General features: G+C 45.6%; 1 protein-coding gene and 1 long non-coding RNA gene across 15 annotated transcripts in view; one reads left to right on the top strand and one right to left on the bottom strand.

Moving 5' to 3' along the window:
• Positions 1–20,193, top strand: part of LEKR1 (leucine, glutamate and lysine rich 1) — a 60,489-nt gene extending 40,296 nt beyond the window's left edge. For 6 of the 14 annotated variants that reach the window (XM_019619218.2, XM_031555027.1, XM_019619216.2 and 3 more), the window contains exons 6-17: positions 2,854–2,935; positions 4,492–4,569; positions 4,837–5,040; positions 6,712–6,805; positions 9,287–9,439; positions 10,223–10,522; positions 12,512–13,348; positions 13,965–14,223; positions 16,133–16,199; positions 16,942–17,059; positions 17,409–17,663; positions 18,381–20,193. In XM_019619218.2, the coding sequence (XP_019474763.1) occupies positions 2,854–2,935; positions 4,492–4,569; positions 4,837–5,040; positions 6,712–6,805; positions 9,287–9,439; positions 10,223–10,522; positions 12,512–12,853 (1,253 nt within the window). In that variant the 3' untranslated portion in view covers positions 12,854–13,348; positions 13,965–14,223; positions 16,133–16,199; ... (1 more) ...; positions 17,409–17,663; positions 18,381–20,193. Of the gene's footprint in view, positions 1–2,853; positions 2,936–4,491; positions 4,570–4,836; positions 5,041–6,711; positions 6,806–9,286; positions 9,440–10,222; positions 10,523–12,511; positions 13,349–13,844; positions 13,934–13,964; positions 14,224–16,132; positions 16,200–16,938; positions 17,060–17,408; positions 17,664–18,380 lie in introns of those variants that run through there. The other 8 variants (XM_031555026.1, XM_031555022.1, XM_031555023.1 and 5 more) reach the window with 8 other exon arrangements.
• LOC116217034 lies at positions 17,383–19,432 on the bottom strand. Its single transcript, XR_004160884.1, has 2 exons — positions 19,345–19,432; positions 17,383–17,872 (listed from the first exon to the last, which is right to left on the bottom strand). It is a non-coding gene; the product is annotated as an uncharacterized LOC116217034 (long non-coding RNA).
• Positions 20,194–23,708: the final 3,515 nt, after the last annotated feature.

Here is a 23,708-nt window from a genome sequence, read left to right as displayed (position 1 = left end):
TATCCCTCAAACTTGGTAGGGAACTGCTATGTAGGTCTGCTCCCTCAGACTTTCTGCTGTGCAGCTCCTTTTGACTTTGGTGGGAACTCTCTCTTGAGAAGGCTTGCAGAATCCAGCTGTATAATTGAATCCATCTACTCCCTTGTGAAAAGCTCCCATCCAATGCTCAGTCATCACAAAAACTTCTCAAAACAAATTGACTACAAGAAGAAACAGCTGAAAGACCACCCAAAGCACTAGAACCAAATTAAGCGTTAGCCCTTTTCCCTTTTCGTCAACTTGTGTCCACCCTCTCACATCTAGAAAGAGGGGGAAAAAAGACATAGTTGTTCATAATTGCTAGACGTCTTCTATAATTACGGACTTAGAAGAAAAAGTTGTTAAATTCAGACCTTTGAAAAGCTGGTCTGTAGCAGCCAGTCCCGTGCAAAGGGCTCTCCTTGTCTTCTTGCTCCACAGCAATTCGATCTTTACTTAATCTGTTTTAACAAAGCAGTCACATTGCAGCAGAGCTTGTTGTTGTCAATTTTAGATTGTTCCCACATGTTCTGTCTAACATCTGCTTAGTGTTTGAAGCCAATCTTTCCCCTTTCTCTGTAGGCATTCATTTATTTCATAAGCCAATGTCAAGATGAATGACAGGAAATTAAAGTTGAATTATGTCTCTTTGGAAAAGCGTACAGAACAATACATTACAGAAGAATGCTTCATTGAAGACACAGAAGTAAATGAAAGTAACTGCAGGTGGTCTGATCTATCCGTGCTGTTCTTGGCCATGACTTCCCGTTCCTGGAGGAGGGGAAGGTGCCAGCTCTGAGCAGAAACACTTCGGCCTGGCCTGGTGAATGCTACACAGCTTTTTGATGCAAATAGCAGAGCTCAGGTAACTCGGTGACTGCAGGACCGTGGGTTTGTCGCGGAGGTTTTTGAAATCCACCTAAAGGAAGTTTTGACAAGAACGCTCACACAAACACAGATTTTAAATAGCTGTAAGTTGTCATTGATTCATCTCCTTTGGTGCTGTTTGGCAGCAAGCTTGGATGCTCCAGGGCTCTTTGTTGGGGAACAGAGGGAAAATGTGGCTGACCTTCCAGGCAGACAGATGAGACAGCAGGAGAGCATCGAGAGGTTATAAACTGTTGGTTTCAAGTGCTTCTGCTGAGCAGTTAGCCATACTTGCTGTTTGTTGTGGTCCTGCACCCTTCCCATCACACTGGCTGTGCTTGAGCAAAGCACCAGCAGCTTGTGTCACAGGATGAATTCCTTCTTGATGCCTAGAAAGCCACTGGTTATTTAACTCTTAGTACAAGAAAACATGCAACCGCAATGTATTAGGAAGGTGGTGGAGTGCAGATGAAAAGTGTTGAAGTAAGTTTCAACTGAATGGTTTGCAGCATTTTCATCTGCTGTAAAACAAGATTGCTGCCTCTGAGCACAGTGGCCAAGTAAGTGATGTTTGAGGAATGCCTTCAGAGAGGTGCCTGACTGTCCTCTTCACCTCGAGCCACCCCCAGCTGGGCTGTAGCTGTGTTTTATGGTGTGAACGTGCTCTGTGTGTGCTGCTGCTGGGAGCAGTGCTTTGGTAGCATACATAAAGTGTTCTGAGAGCTTTTGGCTTCCCCTCAGCCAGCTGCATGCCTGTACAAGTGGAGCTGCACGGGTGCTTGCTGTTCTCTGTGCTGTGCCTGTACAGAACCTGCTCTGCTTTCTTACAAAAACGGGGCAGAGAATGGGCTGCAGAGGTGATGCGTGCTGTTTGGAGCACAGTGCAAATGGAGTTCAGGTTAACTTTTGCCAGCCCTTAGCTTGATTTATTGGTAGGGCTTAATTTAACTGTTGCCAGACCTTTTCACTTTCCACTTCTTTTCAATTCTGTCGGGGAAAGCAGACCTCATCACAAAGTTGAAACTGTCTTCTTCATATATCATGAGGAGGGTCAGTCTCCATGGATTTCTGAGACTTCCCTGTAGTCTGAGTGCCAAGGTAGTGTGGGTTCAAGTAGAAATGTACCAAACTGCTCCCTTGGATTCTGTGAGCTTCTGAAAGGGTAATGTGAATGGTAGGTACTCTCCGGTTGCTGAATACAGATAGTGAAGGCTTAATACAAATTAATTCCTACTTATATATTTTATGAAATGGGGAAAAAGAAATTCTGAGTTGCATGGAGTTTGGCAAAAGTGTGAAGGCTGCTAATAACTCATAGAAAGGCCATGTACTAGAGCAGCACTGCTGAGAGTGGGAAACCTTCCACGCCCATTGGATGCATCAAGATCCTTTGCTCTGCTGACAGTTTTATGAGGAATGCCAAAGAAGTGGGATGGCAGTGATTCACCTGGAAATGCTCCATCGACACCCTTCCCTGCTCCAAGCCCTCTAAAATACATCAGCTTGAACAACAGATGCCAGAAAATATTAGAAAGCCAATAACGTAAGATATTTCTAGGAAGCCCTGACTTTGAGAGAAGTTTTACCTTTTGTGTGACTCTGTGCAATGGGTTTGTCAATATCTATGCTGAATAACATCCACATGAAAAGACAGTAAGTATTCACTCCATTCAAACGTAAGGAACTTATTTCACATGAGTCAAATAGGCATTGCAACAAAATATACATACAGGAGGGATCTTGAGCTGTTTTTTTGTAACTATGGTATTTTTAATAGCAGCATTATGGTCTTTAAGCAAAATTATCAGTGTATTTGGAATTTTTTTTGTATTTCAGTGGGAAACAAATGACACAGCTGCTTTGTGAGGGGGTGGCTGGAGGTGCTGAGCCCCTGTATGGCAGCTGGGAGCCGTGGGTCTGCGGTGTGCATTGCAGGGAGGGCCATAAACACTGTGTTTTTGGTTTCAGATTTAACTAATCAAGTTGAGACCACTGAACACAAGCTGCAGAAGGTAACAGCTGAGATGGATCACTACAAAAAGCTGCTAATGTAAGGCTTCTGTTTGCTTGTTTGTTTTGCCACTGTGCATAACACTGTTTTCAAAGAGAATTGTACCACTACTTGTCAGGGTGGCTTGTGAAGGTGTTGACCAGCAGAAGATGCGTGGTATATTAATGAGCCTGTGCTCCTAACCAACTGAGTGAACATGTCTGCCTGTGGAAGCAGGGCTTGCCTTCCTCAGCTGTCTCATGGTGCAGCAAAGAGGAGGGTTACAGCTCAATTTGGCTCTTCGTTTAGTACTAAGCGTGGGATAAAATGTGTGAAACCCACACAACTTCTGGACTGTAAATGTGAATTTACTGCTAGTATTCCCCGTGCACTGGTGTGTTACTACAGTTTGTAATTTTACCGTGTTGCGTGGTTAGAATATGAAGCCTAAATTAATGTAGAATAAAGAAAATGCCATCAAAGCCTTGTCAGGTCTCAAAGAGGGTCCTCTGCAGAACTGGTGGCCTCAGAGCATGGAAAGCAGTGGTGCCCTGCAGCAGTGCTGAGGCTGCTACCACTCCTGGGTGATGGGAGACCACAAGGATGAGGAAACAAGGAAAAATAGGCAACTTTTGCTAATGTTGCTGTGGCACAGAGCATTCTGCTCCCATCACACTGCCCTGAGCAGCAGCTTGGGAGCCCAGGGTCCCCTCCATCACAGCTGGTCTGTGCTTTGGCAGCACGTGGGGCTTGGTGGGAGCTGTCAGCACTTCTAAGGGCTGTGGGATTGGGGCTCTGAGTGCTTTCCTGCATTGCAAGTCCACAATGCAATTCAGAAATAACATCACCCTGCATAGTAAGCTAGTGAAAATAAATGTTAGTTTCAAATATGAAGCTGGAGGGCAATGCAAAAGTGCAACCAACCTCGAGAACAAATATTATCAGTTGTTTTCTATGTTTTCCTGAAATTCAAGGGAGGATTCTTTCATGATGCATACTTCTGTTTTCAGTTCCTATATTCAGAGGGGCTGATCAAAACACGGTTGCAAATATTTGGAATGCTTAGCAACAAAGTGTTTTAATGATAATACAAATATTGAGCATGAAAAAAGACTTCATGAGCAGAGCTAAATAAACAGTACAGTGTTTCTCGGTGTAATATTAAAATTTCAATGTAATATGGGTGCAATTTAATAAAATGACATTCTCTGTTTGTTTAAGTATAAATAGGAGGCTTAACCATGGTTATTAGTTGGTGAAATGATGACAAAATTACAGGAAACTTTCACATTTTCCAGACCTCTATCATATTAAATTGCTTTCTGTTCCTTTGTATTCTTAGCCCAGCCAAAACATTCGTTGGTGTTGCATGATCACACTTTCTTGTTTGCAGCAATTAAATTTTTGTGATCCTGATTAGGCTGAATTTACACTGCAAGAATAAATATGCTGCTGAAAAGTGCTAGCAAGAAGTAATGGAGTGTTTTATTTATCTGCCTTTTAACTAAAATAGAAAGTGCAAGTTAGATAGTGGATTAATAAACATGTTTGGGTCGTTGTGTGAGTAAAGGCTGTCATTGCTTTGGACAAATACACTTTGTTTTCAATTTTCTTAGGGTGAAATCAGCAGAACTTGATGTGTGTCAAAATGAACTGAAAAAAATGAAAAATGAAAATGGAATTTCTGAGTCAAGGTAAATGCTGAAGTTGTGTTTTATACCATAAATGCAGCTATGGGCAAGGAGAGCAAAAATTTTATTTATGGCTTTAATGCAGCTATTATACATTCTTTTTCTATTTTCAGTTTCTATTTTTGTGGAAAAGTCACTAGATTTAAATTCATGACGAATATATACTTTTTTGTCTAATATTTTCTTTTCCAGGTACAATTTACTTCCATTTGTTTAGTTTCTGTTTGTGAATGAGGATAACAGTGATGTTGCTGTTCATTTCCTCTGTAGACTTGCAAAAGAGCTCAAGGAAAAGGAAGAATCTCTACTGATTTGCCAACAAGTGTGCAAACGTTTGCAGGAAGAGGTGGCTGAGAAGGAGAGGAGAGAAGGAGATCTAAGAAGAAGAACCAGTCAATCAGAAACTGAACTGGAAACACTTAAAGCTCTTCTCACACAAACAGAGGAAGAGGTGGTGATGTTGAAGCAAGAAAGGTAACCAGAGCTGAGTCACCACAGATAACTGCTGTGTTCAGCCCAGGTTTTCTTCTTGGAAATCTGTAAATATAGTGTGCTCCTTCTCTGCCAGATCCTCACCTCTCTGACAGGTACTGGAGCTTGGCTCTGGTACTGGGCAGACTGGGAGAGAGGCACTGTGCCCAGCTGTGGCCTGCCCTTGCCCTCCATCATTGCCTGCACCTGCAGGCAGAACTCTGACAGCCTTGACAGCACAGTGCCCGTATCCTGGAACTCTAGAATTCATTGCGTGGACTTTTAAAATTATTGCAGTATAGACAAAAAGCTGAGTAGAACAAAACATGCCTTTAAAAAGAGGAATAAAGGAGGAAAAAAACCTCAACACACCAACTCTCTGCTATGCAATCCAGGGCAACCCAGCTCAAGCTTAATCAAAACACCTATTTATTGCTGTTGTTATAGCTGCTATTTGTTATATGAGGCTTGTAGAGAAAAAGCCCTGAAGAGTTTAAATTCCTGTAACTTATGTTATTAGCAACTTGCAAACAGTAACAATGCTGTAAATACTACAGTATGCCAGGTTTTTGGATGTGATCTAGTATTCAGTGAGACGTGTGGACAACACCCCACCAGTCTAATCTTATTCCAAAGGTTCTCAGCTATCAACAACGCTAACCTTTTCCCTATAATTATTTTTCAGATGTGGAAAATGAAGCACTGAGTTACTGAGGCTCATTGTTTCCTGGAATGGTATCTGAATGCCTTTCTTTTAGACCTCCACTTATCAACTTAAATCCACATTATTTTTATTTGCTTTGAGTATAATCTACATATTCATTTTATTCCAAACGTTCACAGGCTTGTCTCCGCTATTTGAAAGCGTCCTGCTAATACATTTTCAGTTACTGATTATATTAACTTATCTTTTATTGGCAAAAGAAAGTGCTGCCTCCTGCTTGAAATGTGGCAGTATGTTATTTGTTTGACTTGAGAAAATATATTCAGAATAGTGGCTTTTGGGGAAGATAAGGATTTTCTGAGATAGTGATGGTACACCAGGAGGCATTAAGCTATTTTTATACCTAAAGAGTTTGAATATGCTCTGTGTGTGTGGGTAGTGCATGAAAAGATATTCCATGTTAATTTAAGAATATTTTCCTTCTACTTAAGCCCCGGCTACGTGACTTGTTCCAGTTGGTACATTGCTGATAATGTAAGTTAGAAGAATTTGAACTCTCTAGGGCTTTTGCTCTGCAAGCCTCACATAACAAACAGTAACTACAACAATAGCAACCACTTGGTGGTTTTAATTCAGAAGCTATTACATTTTTAAAAATTAATTGTAGTAATACTCTGAATTTGTTAACTACGACAATTTGTTTTGAGTATTAAAGTTATTCAGTGTTCTTAATTTGACTTGAAAATTTAAAAAATAGTTGTGCTTGCGTGTATGTATGCAGAAGAATGATTAACTGCAGTATTTTCTTCAACATATAACATTCATTAAATGTGTGACAGCAGTATGCAAATGCTAAGTAGTGATTATTGTTGTGCCTCTGGGCTTACTGCACAGAATACTAAACAAAGAAAAAGTGGAGCCCTTGCCACAAAGGACTTAATTGCAAGAAAATGGCACGCCACCAATCTGGGCAGAGCACATATTTACATACAAGTTTTTGTGGTTTCTAGGGAGTTAATGCTGATTTCTCATCAGAACAGAACAGAACAGCTGCAGGAAACATTAAGGCAGAAGATGCGGAATGAAGATAACTGGAGGGAGAAGGTAATGCTGGATGTGTAGTTGGCACAATTTCAGTTTCTTTTTTTCTGTCCTAGTCGTCTGTCACGAACCTGCACAGTCAGCCAGATACCTAGCTCCTTAAATGCAAACATGTCAATAGGTTCTTTCTGCACAATGGGTGATCTCTCTACGTAGGCTGGATCTGAATGTAAGAAATATTAACGTGTTTGTGGTCCTGGGGGATGGTCAGGTTTGGTCCAGACTTTCCAACTGCTGGGTATTTGTGAAGAGCCCATGTCACCAGTGCAGACACAGATCCCAGGTGCAGACTCCCAGCGGTGAACGTGGACAGTCCACCCCAGCTGTGTGCCACAGCCACCTGCAAACCCTGATCTGCAGGAGAGCATGTTGCTGGGGATTTCTGTCCAGACCAACCTGCTTAGAAAAATATGTGTGGAAGGTGTTTCACAGTAAAACCAAGCATGTGCACTGTTATAAGGTGGAGAGAGCACAGAGCCTTCCTACTTGCATGTGAGCTGAACCAAAACTGAAGGTATAGATCTGTAAAACAGATCTGTGTTGGGATGAGAGCTGGTAGCCTCAAGTCACACTGGGAAGGTTCAGGTTAGACATCAGGATAAGAAACATGGAGATGCTGCACTTGCAGACGTGGGTTAGTGGGCACGGTGGGGATAGCTTGGTTGGACTTGATGGTCTTAGAGGTCTTTTCCAACAATAAATGATTCTATGAGGTAACAAGCAGATGAGAAAAATGTTCTTTACTTTACTTGCCTCCCATTCAAATCAGAGCGACAGATCAGGAGTGCAAGCAGAAATGCCTCTTGATGGGTATCTTCTTACTGGAAGTTTATCACAAGCCTAGCCTTGTCTTCAATGTGTATTACTGTGTTCTGCACGCCTGAGTTGTCATTTCTCAGTCATCTTTTAGTGTGTGCTTGGGTTAGAGGTCTTCTGTCAAAAAATATTCTCCACTGATTTAAAAAACAAGTACGTGAGGCCACAGTGTGTGATGGCAGATGGTTTCCCAGCTGTGTGCAGAGTTGTGTGCTAACCTAGCTGCAGTGTCAGGGTCTCACAGTGGGGTGGATCAGCTGCTTACCACGGGCAGCTGTGAGCGTGTTGGCTTTGGGGTAGCCTGCCACCTTTCCAAAAAAGCAATAGAAGAAATTGTGAAGGAAAAACGCACAAATACTATTGAACGATAATTCACGTTTCTGTTTTAAGCCTTACATAATTGGTAGCTAAAATTAATGTCTTTTTTTTTTTTTTGTGCAGTATGTGATAAGTGTCTGAAAGCTTTATTTAGTCTCAAGAAAACTTTTGGACTACCAGCAATTAAGATCTGTTACATCTCTTTAAAAAGCTCTTACCTTCTCTGTGGCAGGATATAATTTTAGAATGAGGCCACACTGTCTGCATAATCACAACGTATTGTTCAACTTGACATTAGTACAAGATAAAGGCTGCTGCTGGTGGGAGAGAGCAATTACATCTTTGGTATCACAGCCATTAAAATGCAGTGAATGCCAAGTGCTCTAAAGATGTTCTCGTCAGACAGAAGTCAGAAATGTGGCAGAGTTATCGTTCCTTGGGGCAGGGGGCCACTGCACAAAGTTTAGTGTTCCAGTTTTGTATTTTAAATACAGATGAACTTTGAATTGTAATGGATAAAAAAAATAATCTTCTATGAAAAACAGGGAAATTGATGTGAACGTTTGTGAGGTTTTTATAGGTGGTTAACGACGAGCCCAGAAGTAGCTTTAAAGAAATTAGTAGTCATTATGCTTTCCCTGCAGATCAGCTGCCATTTGTTTTCCTGTTGTGGTTATCAGCTGTATACTATCAAGTATTAAGTGTGAAAAGTGCTTGTGTAAGTTTCCAAATAAGTCCATTTTTTAGTACTATGTATATTTTTCTACTCTTAGTAATGAAGTAGCCTCCGACAAATGACCCCCTTTGATAGCAATGTGTACTGCTGTATCTGTCACAAGTTTTTCTACAGTTAGAATCCAAAATCCTGTGCCCAGTAATGTAGAAAATACATCTGTATGCATAATAATAATGGTGATCTGTTCTGAGGGTGTCACAATGCATGTGTTGTAAGCTAAGTCTCAGTGGGGGATTTGTGCCTGCCCAGTGCCCAGAATTGTGCTTATTTCGATGTTAAAAATAATGACAATATTACAGTTTGTCTTTTCCCCAAAAAGTGGTAGGGGAATTTGTTACACTTTTGATCGTAATTGCTGTGGGAAATTGGATGGTTATAATTAAGCTCATTTTGAGCTTTTAATAATTTTAAGTAATTAGGATAGCTCTGTGCTTGTTTAATGTGCCTTTTGTATTCCTTACGTACTTCAGTTGAGTCCATTAGAATTCAGCCTGCAGGAATACAATGTTGGCATTGAGGCTTTGGACCTGGGGACGTTCCTTGGGTGTGCTCCTTCCCCACCTTCCGTGGGTGCACTGGGAGGGGCTGCATGGCAACAGGCACTTGTTCTCTAGGTGGAGATTGATCTGGCCAAAGGTGAAGCACGACACAAAGAAGCAATTCTCAAAGTCAAAGAAGAAGCCAGAGTGGAACTAGACACTGAAAGACAAAAGCAGCAAGAATTAATCACAAAATACCAGAGAGATCACGAAGAGCTCCAGAAGAAGGTGTGTGATGCTCGAGAGAAATGTGTGGCAGTAGGTGATGTGAGCCTTTGGAAAACAATATGTGAAGGAATAAAATCTCTGTGTGGTGTCCTGCATCTTGAAGATGCAATAATTTTTCCCAATCTCAGTCTATGGCATATGATTGAAAATTTGGAAAACGGAACAGGTTAATACGTCACAAGTGTAGCTGTGGAAGTTCTTGCTTTCCTCAGATTTTCTCTCTCCGTGGTTTATCTATGTCCACAGACTGCAATTGCTAATTATTATTGAACTAACGGTGTCAGATTTGAAAGTCTTCGGGCTGTTTGAGACCATGATGGGTTGTCACAGAGCCATCTGCACTGCTTCTTCCCTTCCCATCGTCCCACCACTGATGGGTTAAGGTCAGGTTAGCAGCTTCCCCCCTCTGCACTGCTTGTTGCATCACATTATTTGCCATTCCCATTACCCAGATCTAGAGTCTTTGAACTTTTTTTACTTAGAAATTGAAAATGGTACCTATAACCTTAGCTTTTAGAATGTCTCAAAAGATTTGACATAGAAATGTCAAGGAAATGTGATGAAATTGCATTGTTGTTTTAAATTCATTACATCATACTGTTTTTAATGAGCTGAAAATAACAATTTATCACAGTTTTTTTTGTTGTTGTTTTTTGTTTTTTGGTCTCTGAAGACTTGTGTGCTTGGATTTGTGATTTTTCTTGAAGGTATTTGTTTGATACTTCATTTTATCTATCTAAGGATAAACACTGAATTTAGACTAATACACTATTTGCCATGCAGATACCTGAATTAATATCCAGTGCCACCAACAGCTTACGAATGGAGGCAGAAATTCTTGAAAAGAAGCTACAAGATGTCCAGATCAAACTTGCAGAGAAAGATGAAGAGAAAGAAAAAGAAATTCAGAGCCTTAAAAGGCTGATTACTGAACTTGAATTTCAGCTGAAGGTGGAACAGAACAATAACGAATCATTACTGGGTAATATGAGGAAAGAAATTAAACACAAGTCAGATGAACTGGAAGAATTAACCCAGGAGAGGACGCAGCTGATTCACAGTTTGAGTCAAGTGCAAGAGGAGGTAAGAACGTGTCCAAGGAAGTGCCTTCCATGCTCTTTCTGTATTGAGACATGTGATTGCTGGAATCATTCAAAGAACACTTATTTATTGGTCCATGCTGTTGTAAGAAAAAAAATATCTTTAAAATTAGAATCCTAGAATGGTCTGGGTTGCAGAGGCCCACAGTGCTCATCAGTTCCAACCCCCTGCTGTGTGCAGGTCACCAACCAGCAGCCCAGGCTGCCCAGAGCCACATCCAGCCTGGCCTCGAATGCCTGCAGGGATGGGGCATCCACAGCCTCCTTGGGCAACCTGTTCCAGTGCCTCACCACCTCCTGTGTGGAAAAACTTCCTCCTAATATCCAACCTAAACCTCCCCTGTCTCAGTTTAAAACCATTCCCCTTGTCCTATCACAATCCACCCACTGCTGTGTAAACAGCAGTTCCCCCTCCAGTTTTTACGCTCCCTTCAAGTATTGGAAGGCCACATTGAAATCCAATATTTCCAAAATAAGTAAGAAAAATCTTCATGCAGTCCATAGGAATGAGTGGATGCTGCCCCCGTACCGCATGGTGTGTGGAGCAGAGGTTGCTCTTCTGTGTGGGAGCGCATTGCCCACATCATACTGTGCTAACGGGCTGTTGTCCCGCTTGTCACAAGCAAACCCTCTTTCTGTAGCACAGGAATGCATACAAGTGAATCATTGTATGCAGAGAAATGTGACTGAGAAATGTGACTGCTACTCTTACCACAAGCATTTGCTGAATGTTTGGAATATGATGGGAAGGGCGGGGAGAGAGCCATACTGCTGTATGAGAAACGTGAAAACAGTGAAGTCAGGGGCTGCAGATAAGATTAGACTGGAGTGTCCGGAGTAATTAGTGGCAGGAAAAAAAATGGATAAACAACGAAAATGAAACTTCAAAATGAATTAAGTCTTGGTTTGGAAGCACTGTGTTGGTGGATTCCCGAGATGTTGGCAGCTGCTCTGTCCTGTAGCTGGGGGAAGGGTTCACAGAAAGCACTCTGAGTATTGATCAAGAATCTTCCTTCTCTGTGCCTCTGCCATAATGATGGGGAGAGCGTTTCAGATACTCGTTTGTTCTCTCCTGGGGGTGGTGTGTGGTCAGACTCATACAGCTCAGACTTCCAGCACTAGAGGTTTACTCAAAATGTTTGTGCAGGTGTTGAGGCTGGGAATGTTCTCTGTCTGAGCTGTTCATCGTGCTCCGTGTCAGAGACGGTCCTGGTAGCTCACCTTCCACTGTCCTGCTCCATTAGTCAGCAGCAACTTCTTCCTTAGGAGAGCGAAATTAGGGAAGTGACCATTTTCTGTTTGCATCAGTGCTGACAGTGGTTCTGCCTTGTATGAATCCACTTAGTCATGTTGCTCTTTGTTGTTCATTGACTTTTGATTGCAACTGGAAACCAGGAAAGTCAGCGTCACAAATAAGTTCTTCTATGTCATGTACCAGCCTGGGAGTTTGTGTAGCACTTGTCTGCTCAAGGACCGCTGCTGGTTGCTTATCATTTGGGTGCTGGTAATCACAGTGAAAAGTTGATGAAAAATGCTAGGTGGGTACTCATTTGTCTCAGTCATCTGGGAACTGGCGATCAGTGTAGTCACCAAAAAAGGCAGTTCACGTTGCTGAAATACTGGAAGCATCTTATTGCAGTGAAGTGGCAGAGCAGTGCTTGGACTCTGTGCCTTGCTGCTTCCAGGAGCAGGGTTCCTGGCTTCCCTGTGCTTGGAGGGAGGGCAGGAGACCAGGAGGAGCTCCTCAGGATTTACCTCATATTTTCCACTGTCTCCTGAGATAAGGATGCGTGTGTAAATGCCAGCGTATGTCATCAGAGCAACTTCCAGAGAAAATGAAGTGCTAGGAAGCACTGCAGGCTTTCCGTGCCTCGGTGCCCTCCAGGCACCCTGCCTTGGCCCAAAGGAATTTAACAGAGGCGTGTTTTCACTGATGGCATTTTGCAGAGCGAGGCTTTGTTTCTGTTTGCAGAACACTCTTCTCCAGGAAACGGTGCGCAGAGAGTGCGAGGAACGCTATGAGCTGACTGCAGCTTTGACTCAAGCCAGGGAACAAGTACTGCAACTCAGAAAGCTCGGTGGAAACTTCCCGTTATCGCCGCGTTCTCCGGCTCAGGGCAGCCTAACCTCCTCCCCTGCCCTGCGTGCCGATTACGGACGCAGCAGCCGCCCAGGGGGGGCCATCCATCCCTCGGGGCAGGTCGGCGTTCCCCGAGCTGTGCAGGCACCCGCTGGCAGGCCCGGCAGTGTGACTTTGCCAGCCCTCAGAGGCCGGGAGAGCGCGGCCAGGAGAAGGCAGAGGAGCCAACTCTGACACGCGGGGAAGCTCTGCGCTGTCGGCCACTCAACTGTTGGCCCTGGGCATCAGGTGTTGCCTGATGAACGTCGTGCATTTCTACAGCTGAGAATTAAGTTACGTTCTGATGTATTTTTGATGCAATAATGTTTATTTGTCCGTTGCGTATCAATGTAATTAAGTGCTATCTACATTCCAAGATGGGAAAAGTAAGAATGAAAAAATAATTGCCTCTCAAAAAGGTGCACGTATTCAAGAAGTGTAATTAAAATAATTACCGACTTCAAAGGCTGTTCTCCCTAAAGCACTTCATTGGAATTTTCCCATTTTGTGTGTTGTCCCTTGTAACTTCATTGTGCGTTTCTGGTGTCAAAATGCAATTTGTTTGGTTTGAACCAGATATATGCCATTATTTCGTGGAGCAGTGTGCACCCATTGCCTGGGCAGCCTCCCCCAGACACTGCAGCCATCTTCCCAACAGTGCCAGCACGGACCTGAGCTACCCAGCTGGGGGTAAGTTGGAAGGGAGCATCCTGGGGGTTGTCAGAGCACGTGAGCAGCAGGATCACGGAGGCTGCCTGCTCCTTGTTGAGTTTAGCACTGGGCTTTCTCTACATTTGGAAACGTGGAGTTGCTGGTTTGCAGGATGCTTGTAAGCACAAATACGTTTGTACTCACACCGTGAACCTTGACTATGTTATTTCTGAGTGGTGAGATAGCCCTGTGTGTGCCGAAGTGACTACGTGTCACTTTAGTGCTGGAGTAAGTTAGAATTGCTTTGCTGAATCCAGTGGCATAGCAGGGAATACACATCACATAATAAAATTAGTGGGAGAAGCAGCCTTTGTAGATTTAGCACCCTGGGCTAGATTTTGAGGTGCGCTTTGTCTTACTCAGCTTCTGTTCCCACTGAACCTTTACTGATCCTTTCCATTACTGAACCTTAACTGATCTCAGTGGTAGCAGAGCCCAAAAAGTGTGCTCAGAAATCCCCTATCCTCAAATTCAGAAAGCAGCAAGAATTCGGTGGCAGCAATCAATCATAGACACAGTGAAGATACCTGGGAAGCACAGTCACAGGTGAGTGGCTTTGGTCACTAATTTGTGTTTTTTTTCTTTTTTCTTAAAGATGTTGAAAAGTGGCAGTCTGAAAGATGTGGAAGTAATTCCACTGAAGCACAGCTTCATGAAATCCATTTTTCTACCATTCCACAGAGGCACAAAGAATGATTGGGTGTTCCCTTCTCTGTGCTTGCTGAGAATGATTTTGTTGTAGTTGCTTAGGAGAAATCCTGACTTCTTTGAGCTTGAAAACTGTTGCTCTGTTACCCACCTGCCATCTTCCTGTGCTGAAGGAGCAGACCTTCGTTGAGGCAGCTCTTAAAATGGTGAGTTCCAGAGCACTGGTGTGTCAATTTTAAATAAAACTCCTAGATGAACTTCAATTTTATTTTACGGATTTAAAGAACATTTAAATTATGCAGTACATTAATTTTTATTTTACTTGCTCAGACCACTGTGGAACAGACGTGAGGGTGAACACTTGTGGCAGTTGATACAGTTGAGAGTTTAATGCTGGATTTTTTGTACTGAAGAAGTGAGATGCATGCAGTCGTGCCTCTGTACTTAAAGCAGAGAGCAGAGCTGGGCCAGCAGCCACCCTGGCTCTGTTCCTGTGCACAGAATGCCCAGCTCTGAATGGTGCTGGCCCGTCTTGTCCAGTGCTGCAGGGCTGAGAGCTGGGCTCCTGGCTGCTGGTTGTGTCCTGCAACACCTCTCTAAGGAAGGCTGTATGTTCATAAATGGTGGGAAAGGAGTAGCACCTGGAATAAAGAGAGCAGCCACAGAAATAATGTTTGATGCGTGAGGGGGAGGATAAATCATGAACCCCCACTGAGTCAGGAGCCAAGATTTCCCTCATTTCCATAGCTTGCAGAAACCCGGAGCTCGTGCTGCTAAGCAATAAACAAAGTGGATTAATATCAGGAAACCTTGTTCACCAGCTTTTACAAAGTAACCTCACAAAGTCAAGGAAAGTTTACAAAGCATTTCTCGCAATGGGGTGAAGCAGAGCAGCAGAGTGCCATGGAGAAGGCAGGCAGCTAATTCCAACCCCACGTTTCAGGAAATGCAGCTTCCTGGAGGCAGTGCATTTTGTAGAAGCTGTGTCATTTATGAATGGGTTTTTCGTACACTGGACCTTGCACTCTAGGACTCACGGCACCAGGGAATACTGGAAACCACAAAGTTGGAACAAATCAGCCTCTGTGGCTCCTGAGCTGCCTGCAGGAAGCAGCCGTCCTCTCACTCCTCAAGGTTGCAGGAAAGTGGCCTGTGGCTGTGAGTTTGACTCATGCAAAGGCTGCTCTGTTGTTCGTGGCAGAGCTGATGATGTTGCCTGGTTGAGAGTGCAGTCCTGAGTCTGTCCATAAAGCATGACTGTGCTAGTAGCTGCTGTGTTGCATAGCAGGATAGGAGGCCAGAGTGTGCAGCAGGGCTGGGGGCAGAGCTCAGAGCAACACCTGGCAGTGCAGCCCGGGGCTGGCACGTGGAGTGGTTCTGCAAGGGAAGAAAGCAGACCTAGGAAAAAATCTTTGTGGTGTCTTAGCAGCCTTGAAAGTGTATGGAAATAGCTGGACCCAGTGCCATAGGTCAGTAAAATGCATTAATCAGAAGGAAATGCAGGCAGACGTTTGTTTAAAGAGTTGGTTGTGCTGTGAGATATTCTTCGCTTTAAATTCTTGTTTTGGCTCCTGGTGTTTTATAGTTTCTTTTACAGCCTGCAGTGTGCTGCAGAAAGCACTGCCTGCCCTTAATGCAAAAGAAAAAGTGTAAGAATGGAATCAGGGAAACTTCCTGTCTCAAACAAAAGCTGCACGTCTCTATTTTCAGTTGTTTAAAAACTTACTTACAGAATGAAAAGTTGATGTTAGGTCTTTAATTGCTGTTGTTATTTGAGTTTATTCTGCTAATGGAAGGATAAACTATATGCAACTGCAGTGCCGTGAAGTAATGGAACCAAACATGCTTAGCACTTATGTGGCTTTTTTCATCCTCAAAGCATAGTACAAAATTAATTTTGATAGGATAATAAAAAGGATGCTGTAAAAGATTAATGCTGAAGAGGTTTTAACACCGGAAATACAATTTGTGTGATGGAAAACATGGGCATCTGGCATTGCACTGAGAACTGTTCCCAGATAATGAAAAGAAACCGCTTCCGAGCGAGTGTGGCCAGATCCTGCAGGGTGTTTTTGCTCCTCTCTATCTCAAGAGACACCTCCTATCTTCTGACAGGAGCGAGCCACAAATCTTCCAAAGCTGCAGTTTTCCATCTGGAACCTTGAATTGCTGCTGAGTTAAGGTCAGTGCCAGGATGTGGCTGTGCTGCTTGCCAGTAAGGCAAGGGATGATGGCTGGGGAGCCTACAGAAGTAACACTTACTTCTGTAACGTGTGGCTGGATCTCACTGTAGCCATTCAGCTAAACCCAGTCCAATTCCATCAGTTCTTCACTGGCAAAAGCAAGTATGTGTGGTTAGAAGTTAACTTACAATACACAGATCACACCAGGTGGTTGTGATTTGCTTTACACTAACTTAGTCATACAGTCCTTCACAATGTGCTTCACGTGGAAAAGTTAGGAAAATACTAATTAGAGGTGCTTGGCAGAGAGGAGCTTGGGGTGAGCAGCGTGCTGCAGTGGAGTGAGCAATGCATGCTGTGATGGGTGTGCATCGTGCTGGGAAAATGGTGCCATTGTCAGACTCTGTAAGCCATGGGTTGTGTTGCACGCGTTGTATTTGTTCTTTGCCTTCATACTGAAGGCCCTCACTGTACCTCCCTCTGTGTATAGCAGGCTTTGTGCTGTTGCCTTGTCACACCACGTGCTTTGCTCCTCGCACTGCAGGCCACACGAAGTGACAGGTTGAAAGTCAGCCCTGATCTATGTGCAGGGCAGCTTTCAAACAGGGCAAATGCTGAGCAACAGAAGTTGTCCATCTGGTCCCTGTACAGCATTTGGTCTGTGTGAAATAGCAGGGATCGTGGACAGACAGACATGTTGGTCAGATGTCTAATCTGTGTTCTCTGCCATGCACTCAGCAGAACTCAGAACCGAATGGATGTGTTGGTGGTGTTCTGGGCATGAAGCCTGTCAGATGGCACGAGGAAGTGGCACCAGCTCAGGTCTGAGCATTCACTCCGAGCTGCAGCACAGCCTCAGGTGAGCTGTCGTTTTGGGAGCAGTGCCCGGTCATAGCGTGGAGACACTTCTTTTCTCCTGTGCTGCACTTGTGCTTTGAAATTGGTGTTGAGCACTGCCAGCTGCTTTGGAAGCTGTGTAGATTTCAGTATCTGCCCAGAATCCATTAATTTCTGAACGTCAGGAACTCAAACGATGACACAGATCCATTTTAGCCTGTAAAGCCTGTTGTTGCTGGTTCCTCAATCCCATAAATTTACAGGAACTGGTTCCTTTAGAGGAACCTGTTATTTCCAAACATTCAATGCGTTTCAAGTTTCCTGTTTGCACACTAGTGAATGCTAACTTGTTAGGGTTGCCTTTATTTCAGTTCTGACAAAGATACGGATTGGCAGCAGCGGCACTTTGGAATCCAAGCGGCGCACTGAGCAGAAGGCACAGCTGCATGCAGCAGACTCAGGACATTTCACTTTCCGTTTCTTGCTGGCTGCAGCCCTGCAGGGTGTGGTAGGCTGTGTGCTGCTGCTGAGCATTCAGAGGAGCTCGACAAAGGGAGCATCAGTGCCCGATTATGGTGCATGCAAAGAAACCATCTGAGATCTGAGGGCGGCAGCGTGTGTGAAAGGTCTGTCATGATGCAAACAACCTCTGAACAAAGTACAAAAGGAGATGATGAAGCATATCGGTCACAAGACGGGGCAGGCGTGCACTTTTAAGGGGTTTCTTCAGGTCGATTGTGGAAGCAGCTTGCTCTCAGCACAACAACCACCATGGGCAACTTGAGGGCGAGTGCCTTCGCTGAAATGGAGCGAGAGGGAGCTGGAGCTGTCTGTGCTTTAAAATCACAGAATCATTAAGGTTGGAAAAGGCCTCAGAGATCCCCAGCCCAGCCCACCATGCACAGTGCCCACATCCCTCCGTGCCGTATCCCCACGGCTCTGGAGCACCACCAGGGATGGTGACCCCGTTCCCTGAGCAGCTGTACCAGTGTCTGACCACTCTTTCAGAGAAGAAATTTTTCCTGATTTCCAACCTGAAGCTCCCTTGGCACAACTTGTAGCCATTACCTCTTGTCCCATGTGGTTTTCTAGTTTTTTGGCTTACTGTAGTCTTTGTGCTGTTTGGTGACTTTGGGCAATGTTCTTAGCAGCCATTTCAATCTGAGTGCCGTTAGGTGACTGTTGGCTTCAGCATAGATTTCACATGCAAAACAATATTTCTCAAAGCCTATCTGTGAAAGCCAGGGTGCCTGTCCTGTCCCTGGCAGACCTGTTGTGCGTACTGCCAAACCTTGTGCACTGAAGCTGTGGGCTGGCTCTCAGTTCCTCATTTCTGCATACAGATGGCTCGATATGCCCTTCTGCTTGAAGCTGGCTGAGGACACCTGGGCAGATGAGAGCAAGCAGAGCACGGAGTATGCTGGCCCTTTTCCACCTGGGAGCAGTTACTTATGGTAAATCTGGGAAATGTGCTTTTTTATGGCAAAGGTAAGAGTAGAACACGTGTTCAAAGCCAAGGTCCACACTTCCTGTCCCTTGCCCTATCCCCTTCTGCTACTTCCTGAGATGCAGCTTTCCTAGCAGCTCAACCCACCCCCATCATTTCAGGGCCAAACTGGAGGCTTTGGGCTGGAAGAAGCATGGAGACCCAAATCAAAAATTGGATGGTCCCTCTCAGCAGCGTGGCATTGTCCTGATGGGATGGGATGGCTCAGTTTTGGTGGGTGTCGAGCACTTGTGATCAGCAGCAGCCACAGCCACTTCTCCTTCAGTGAATGAAAACTACAGCAGTAAACAGCAGAGAAAGTGTGGAATAGTGCGGGGTGGTCCTGGCTGGGAGTCATGGGGTGATGACATTTAGCAGAGGAAAGTTTCAGCGCAGCACAAAGGAAAATGTCCTGAGGCTGTGCTGGCCCTCAGGGGATGGGAAGAGCCCCTTGGCCTGAGTCATGGGGGGGTGGGCAGGAAAGAGCCGTGGAAAATGGGCAGTCAGGAGCAGCCCTGCTGGCAGCAGCCTGTGACCTACATGGGATTTTCCAACTCCCAATTTATGTGAAGTGGAAAGTGATTTATTTTGCTTAACGTTGCTTTCCTATAATGCGTAGTACCTAGAGGGGAGGTGCAAAGCTTGGGGTAAGGAGTGCCTTCAGGAATCTGCCTGCTGCTGCAGGAGCAGCACTTCCCCATTGCTGCTGGTTTGGGCTGGGGGTCACATCTCTGTCCTGCCCACATGTCCCTACAGTGGCACTGCTTGCATATCCCTGAGAAACAAAACAACCCAAGTCGCACAGCGGTGCCCTCTCTTACCTCAAGAGTCGCTGCTTTTTCTCCATATCCAGGTCAGCTGAGAGGCACTGAGTCAGCGGCACAACGTGGAGATGAAACACAGCCCCAGAAGGGTGTTTGGAAAGTCCTGCAAATCTGCCAGAAGTGCACGTGATGAAGGATAACGGTGTGGGGGGGTGGGAGGAGGGTGGGCTGCCTCTCCTCACAGCAATCCGAGGCTGATGCTGCTTTCTGAGCGCTGCCTGTTGTGAATCACTGGCTTTGATGGGAATCCATTCAGGCATCCATTTCTGCAGCTGTTTCCTGTGTATGTGGAGCATTGTGTGAGCTGTAAGAGTGTTTCAAGTTACCAGGACAGGGTGGTCACTTTAATCATCATGAAGATCTGAACAAAGAACCACATGTGCATTTTGGGAAAAGTACCTCAAAAAAGGAATGCCAGCAACCCCCAGAAGTGTGCAGAAAGAGGTCAGATGGGGGGATGATTTATGGCCGCTGTGGGTGTAACCAAGTAGCAGCATTGCCTCACTGCTTTTATAGATTGCTGGTTGCCAACTTAATTATGTTTGCTGATGTCTTTTTTGGGTTTTGTTTTTGTAGATTCCTTCTAAAAATAGCAGCAGCACCTCCTCAGAGGGTTACTGAGGCAGCTGCTGGAGCTCAGAGGAGACTGTAATTCGTATGCTAAAGCCACACAGGGATGGCTGGGCTTTGTAATTCCTGTGCTATAAAGCAAAAGAAGCAAAAGTTGCATCCGAAGAGCCCACAGAAATTCAGAGGGTGAGGATATTCCACTCCTGCTGTGCTCCTCATGGAAGGAAGCACCACTGGCACTGAGGATTCTGTTGGCACACACAGCACACCTAGCAGGTATGCAGCTGTCCTGGGGGACCACGGTCCTGGTGCTTACAGTGAGATGCTTTCTCACCCTTTATCTTTGCTTTTGTTTAGTTGCCGTGGAATTACTTGCAAGCCTTCCCTTGCTACAGCTCACTAGCAGCTGCTGCTGTTTCATGTTGTCACACCATGTGTATGTCACTAAAAGCAGCCCTGGCCCCACTCATGCTGCTTTACCCCATCCTCTTTTCAGCCTGGTTATTGTGGTGGGGATCCAGGCTGAGCTCTGCCTCCTGGAGAGATCTCACTTGTGTCCTGCTGCTGGGTTTTGCCACTGAGGGAGGGAAGGGGTCACACACCTGGATCTGGGTGCTATGTTTGGATTTGCTGTTGGCAATCTGCCTTACCTGGTACCTTACCTGTGTGAGGTTTCAGAAATACAGCCACTGCTGGGTGTGGGGCACAGCTGGGACCTGCTCTGAAGCCCCTCATGCAGGATGGGTGCTCCATTGCCAGCACTGCTGTGTTGGGCTGTGATCTGGGCCGAGCTCGGGGCACTGCTGTGTTGGGAGCCCATGTGTGTGTAAAACAACACCCAGCCCCAAGCTGTGTTGTGTCAGTTCATGTAACTTGACAGATCTCCTCAAATAAGAACCATATGGTGGAGATAACATCTTTGCTTGCGGTTTCCTTGATGGCAAACTACTGTGCTATAACCCCCCAGTGTCCAGTTCAGTTATAAACTCACCACAGATGGAAACTGGAAATAGAATGGAGAGCTGGTTTGGGTCTGGCAGGGGCTGGGAGGGATGCAGTGGCACGCAGGCTGTCGCTCTCTCTGGGTGCAGCAGCATGACCTGCCTGGGCTTACAGCTGATGTTTTGACCAGCAGTCCCTCACTAAATCATTCTCCCCACCCTGCCTACCCAAAGCCATTTTTTGGCTATGGAGCTGTGCCCTATGCCCTCCTCAAACTCAGGTGGAAGCACGAGGTGCCATTCCCCTTGGGAAACGGCAGCCTTTCCAGCACGCAGGAGCCACATGCTAGAAGGGGCAGCTGAGAGCTTGGAGTGCTTCTGCAGCCCCGGGGCAGCGTGTGATCCTGCAGGGCTTGAAGTGACCCCCAGCTATTGCCTGCTGCTCCAAAGCAGCCTCAGGTTGGGCAGCACTCTGCCTTGTGGCAGCACCCTGCATGCACGGAGTGCTGCATGATTGTATGCATGCACAGGCTGCTCACGTCTGCTTTGCAACACTTCCACCTACAGAATAAAACCCAGAATGGCAGCAGAGCAGCTGATGGCTCTGGGAGCAGCTCAGCCTCAACAAGGAGTTTTGTTTCTTGGGACAATAATGGTATGTTTTTTTGCAATTTTTTTCTTACCATTAGAATATAAAGGTTTTTGTTTGTTTGTTTGTTTGTTGTTTTTTTCTTTCTCCCCACAACAGCTTTTCTTAATGTTGCTGTGCTGGTGCACAGCCAGGCAGGAGCTGGGAAGGGGAAGCTGCTTCCTTTACAGAAGTGTTTTTTCCTCAGCAGGGTGCAGCCACCAGAGCTCCACTGTGGTAATGCAAGCTATGGGCACGCGCTGGGACTGCAGCGTTTCCTGAGGGAAAGCAAGGTTGAGGGAGGGGCAGACCCCAGGTTCAGCACCTCTCTGCACTCACAGTGCCCTCCCAGCAGCAGCTGTACTGAAGCACTCCGCATTTCCCAAGGAGAGGCCCTCACGGCAGCACCCCATGCTTAGCCCAGGACCCTGGCAGCTGTTCCCCCACGTGTGAGCTCCTCCCTGCCGGCCCCATCCCAGCACCTCCATCTGTTGGGCCACAGCCTTTGCCTGGTCTCCTTACTCTGAATTGCAGCTCTGATTGCACAGCTTTATGCTCTTGCAGCACTTCGCTGTTGGAACAATTTCTTGCCAGAAGCACAGCACCGTGTGCCTTCCTGCTCCCTCTGGCTGCCATCTGCTGCCCAGCATAAAGCAAACGCGGGGCTGCTGCTGCCCATCTGCTCACCATAGAGCCAACAGAGCAACCTTCCTGAGTGCAGCAGCACCGGAGGCTGCAATTGCTGGAAGTACCAAGGAGACGGAGAGGGAGGACACGCAGTGCCTTTCGTTGTGCTTCATCTGTATACTGCAGCACTGAGTCCAAGTGGGTCCTCCTGCTCTCATCCATCCTGGCAAGAGAAAGCGCAGCGAGTCAAGCTGGGGCTGGGAAGAGGGGAACTACGCCTGAGCTGGGAGAGCCATCTTGCTTCCACCTACAGTTACAGTAAGAAACACTCTTGCAGTGGAGTGTCACAGAGTATGGTAGGTGTTTTGTTCTTGTGGTTTTTTTTTTGTTTGTTTGTTTTTGTTTTAAACCATAAAAGCATTTCCACTCTGGGGGTAAACCTTTAAACCTGGTTTCACCGCGTGTTCCATAGGGCTCTGCAGAGTACGGAGCATCCACCAATTGCAAAAGATGGACAGAGGCTGCTATCGACTGGGAGCAGAGGCTCTGCTCATTGAACTCCTGCTGATGCTGTACGGCCACGCGCTGTGAGCAGTGCTCACTTTGTTCCTTGCTTTCCTGCAGGAAGAACCGCTGTGCTGGCACATGGGTACTGGCCTCAGGGCACACACCCGGGCAGAGAAGTCCTTTAGAAGTTCTTTAACTGCACCCCTTCCTGGTCACCCTGGAACTGCTTGCAGAAAACAGAAGTAAACAGCCTGCAGGGCACCCGAAGGCTGCTCTCACCACCAAAGCACCTGGACCTAATCCTGAAAGCAGGAAAGATGTAAGAGTACATGTAACAGTATCCTCCAATGATTGGTTTTTGTGATTTGGACTTCAGTACCACTAATGACAAGGAGGGTTAGTGGTAAAAATAAGGCAGGGCCATCCATAAACAAGGCTGTGAGTTACAATCATTGAGTTGTTAGTGCAGTGGACCCAGCACTCAGACTTTGCTCACTCCCTCAGTGGTGATGTCACTGCACAATGTTTAGTAGTGCTTAAAGACAGATCATCTCCTTTTGTTTCATTAACCAAAACCATTTATTTTAGGGCCCATTTTTGGCAGTCATTACATGGTTAAGGCTGCCGTTAGTAAAGCTGACTGAACACATTTTTTTCCCCAGGAAAGAAGAGACAAGCACTGAACCCCTGCGAGCTCACTGTGTAAAGCAATGTGCAGCAGATGGTGCCCAGATGTTCCCCATCACCAGATGTTCCAGCTTATACAGAAGACAACTCCTGCTCTTCAGCTCTGGAGTGAGGGCACTAGGAGCACAGAAGGGTAATTAGTGCTTACACACCAACTCCAACACAGAGGCTGATTCTTCCTCAAAGTTTCACTACAAGGCACAAACTTCGTGCCACCCACTGATGCCTGAGCTAACTGTGCTGCCTGGAAGCCAGACTGTTATGGCTGCCCAGGGCTCCATACTTGTATTTATGGAAAAGTTACCTTCATTTCCATAGTAACATAACACTGCTGCTTTCAGGAAGCTGTAAGTACAAACCAAGTTACTGCAAATACATACATATTTCTTGGTTACCTCTTT

Source organism: Meleagris gallopavo, chromosome 11 (genome assembly GCF_000146605.3).
Source record: "Meleagris gallopavo isolate NT-WF06-2002-E0010 breed Aviagen turkey brand Nicholas breeding stock chromosome 11, Turkey_5.1, whole genome shotgun sequence".
In the NCBI taxonomy this organism is placed as follows: Eukaryota; Metazoa; Chordata; class Aves; order Galliformes; family Phasianidae; genus Meleagris; species Meleagris gallopavo.
The sequence above is the reverse complement of the archived record's forward strand: the minus strand, read 5'-3'. Positions and strand labels throughout refer to the sequence as shown.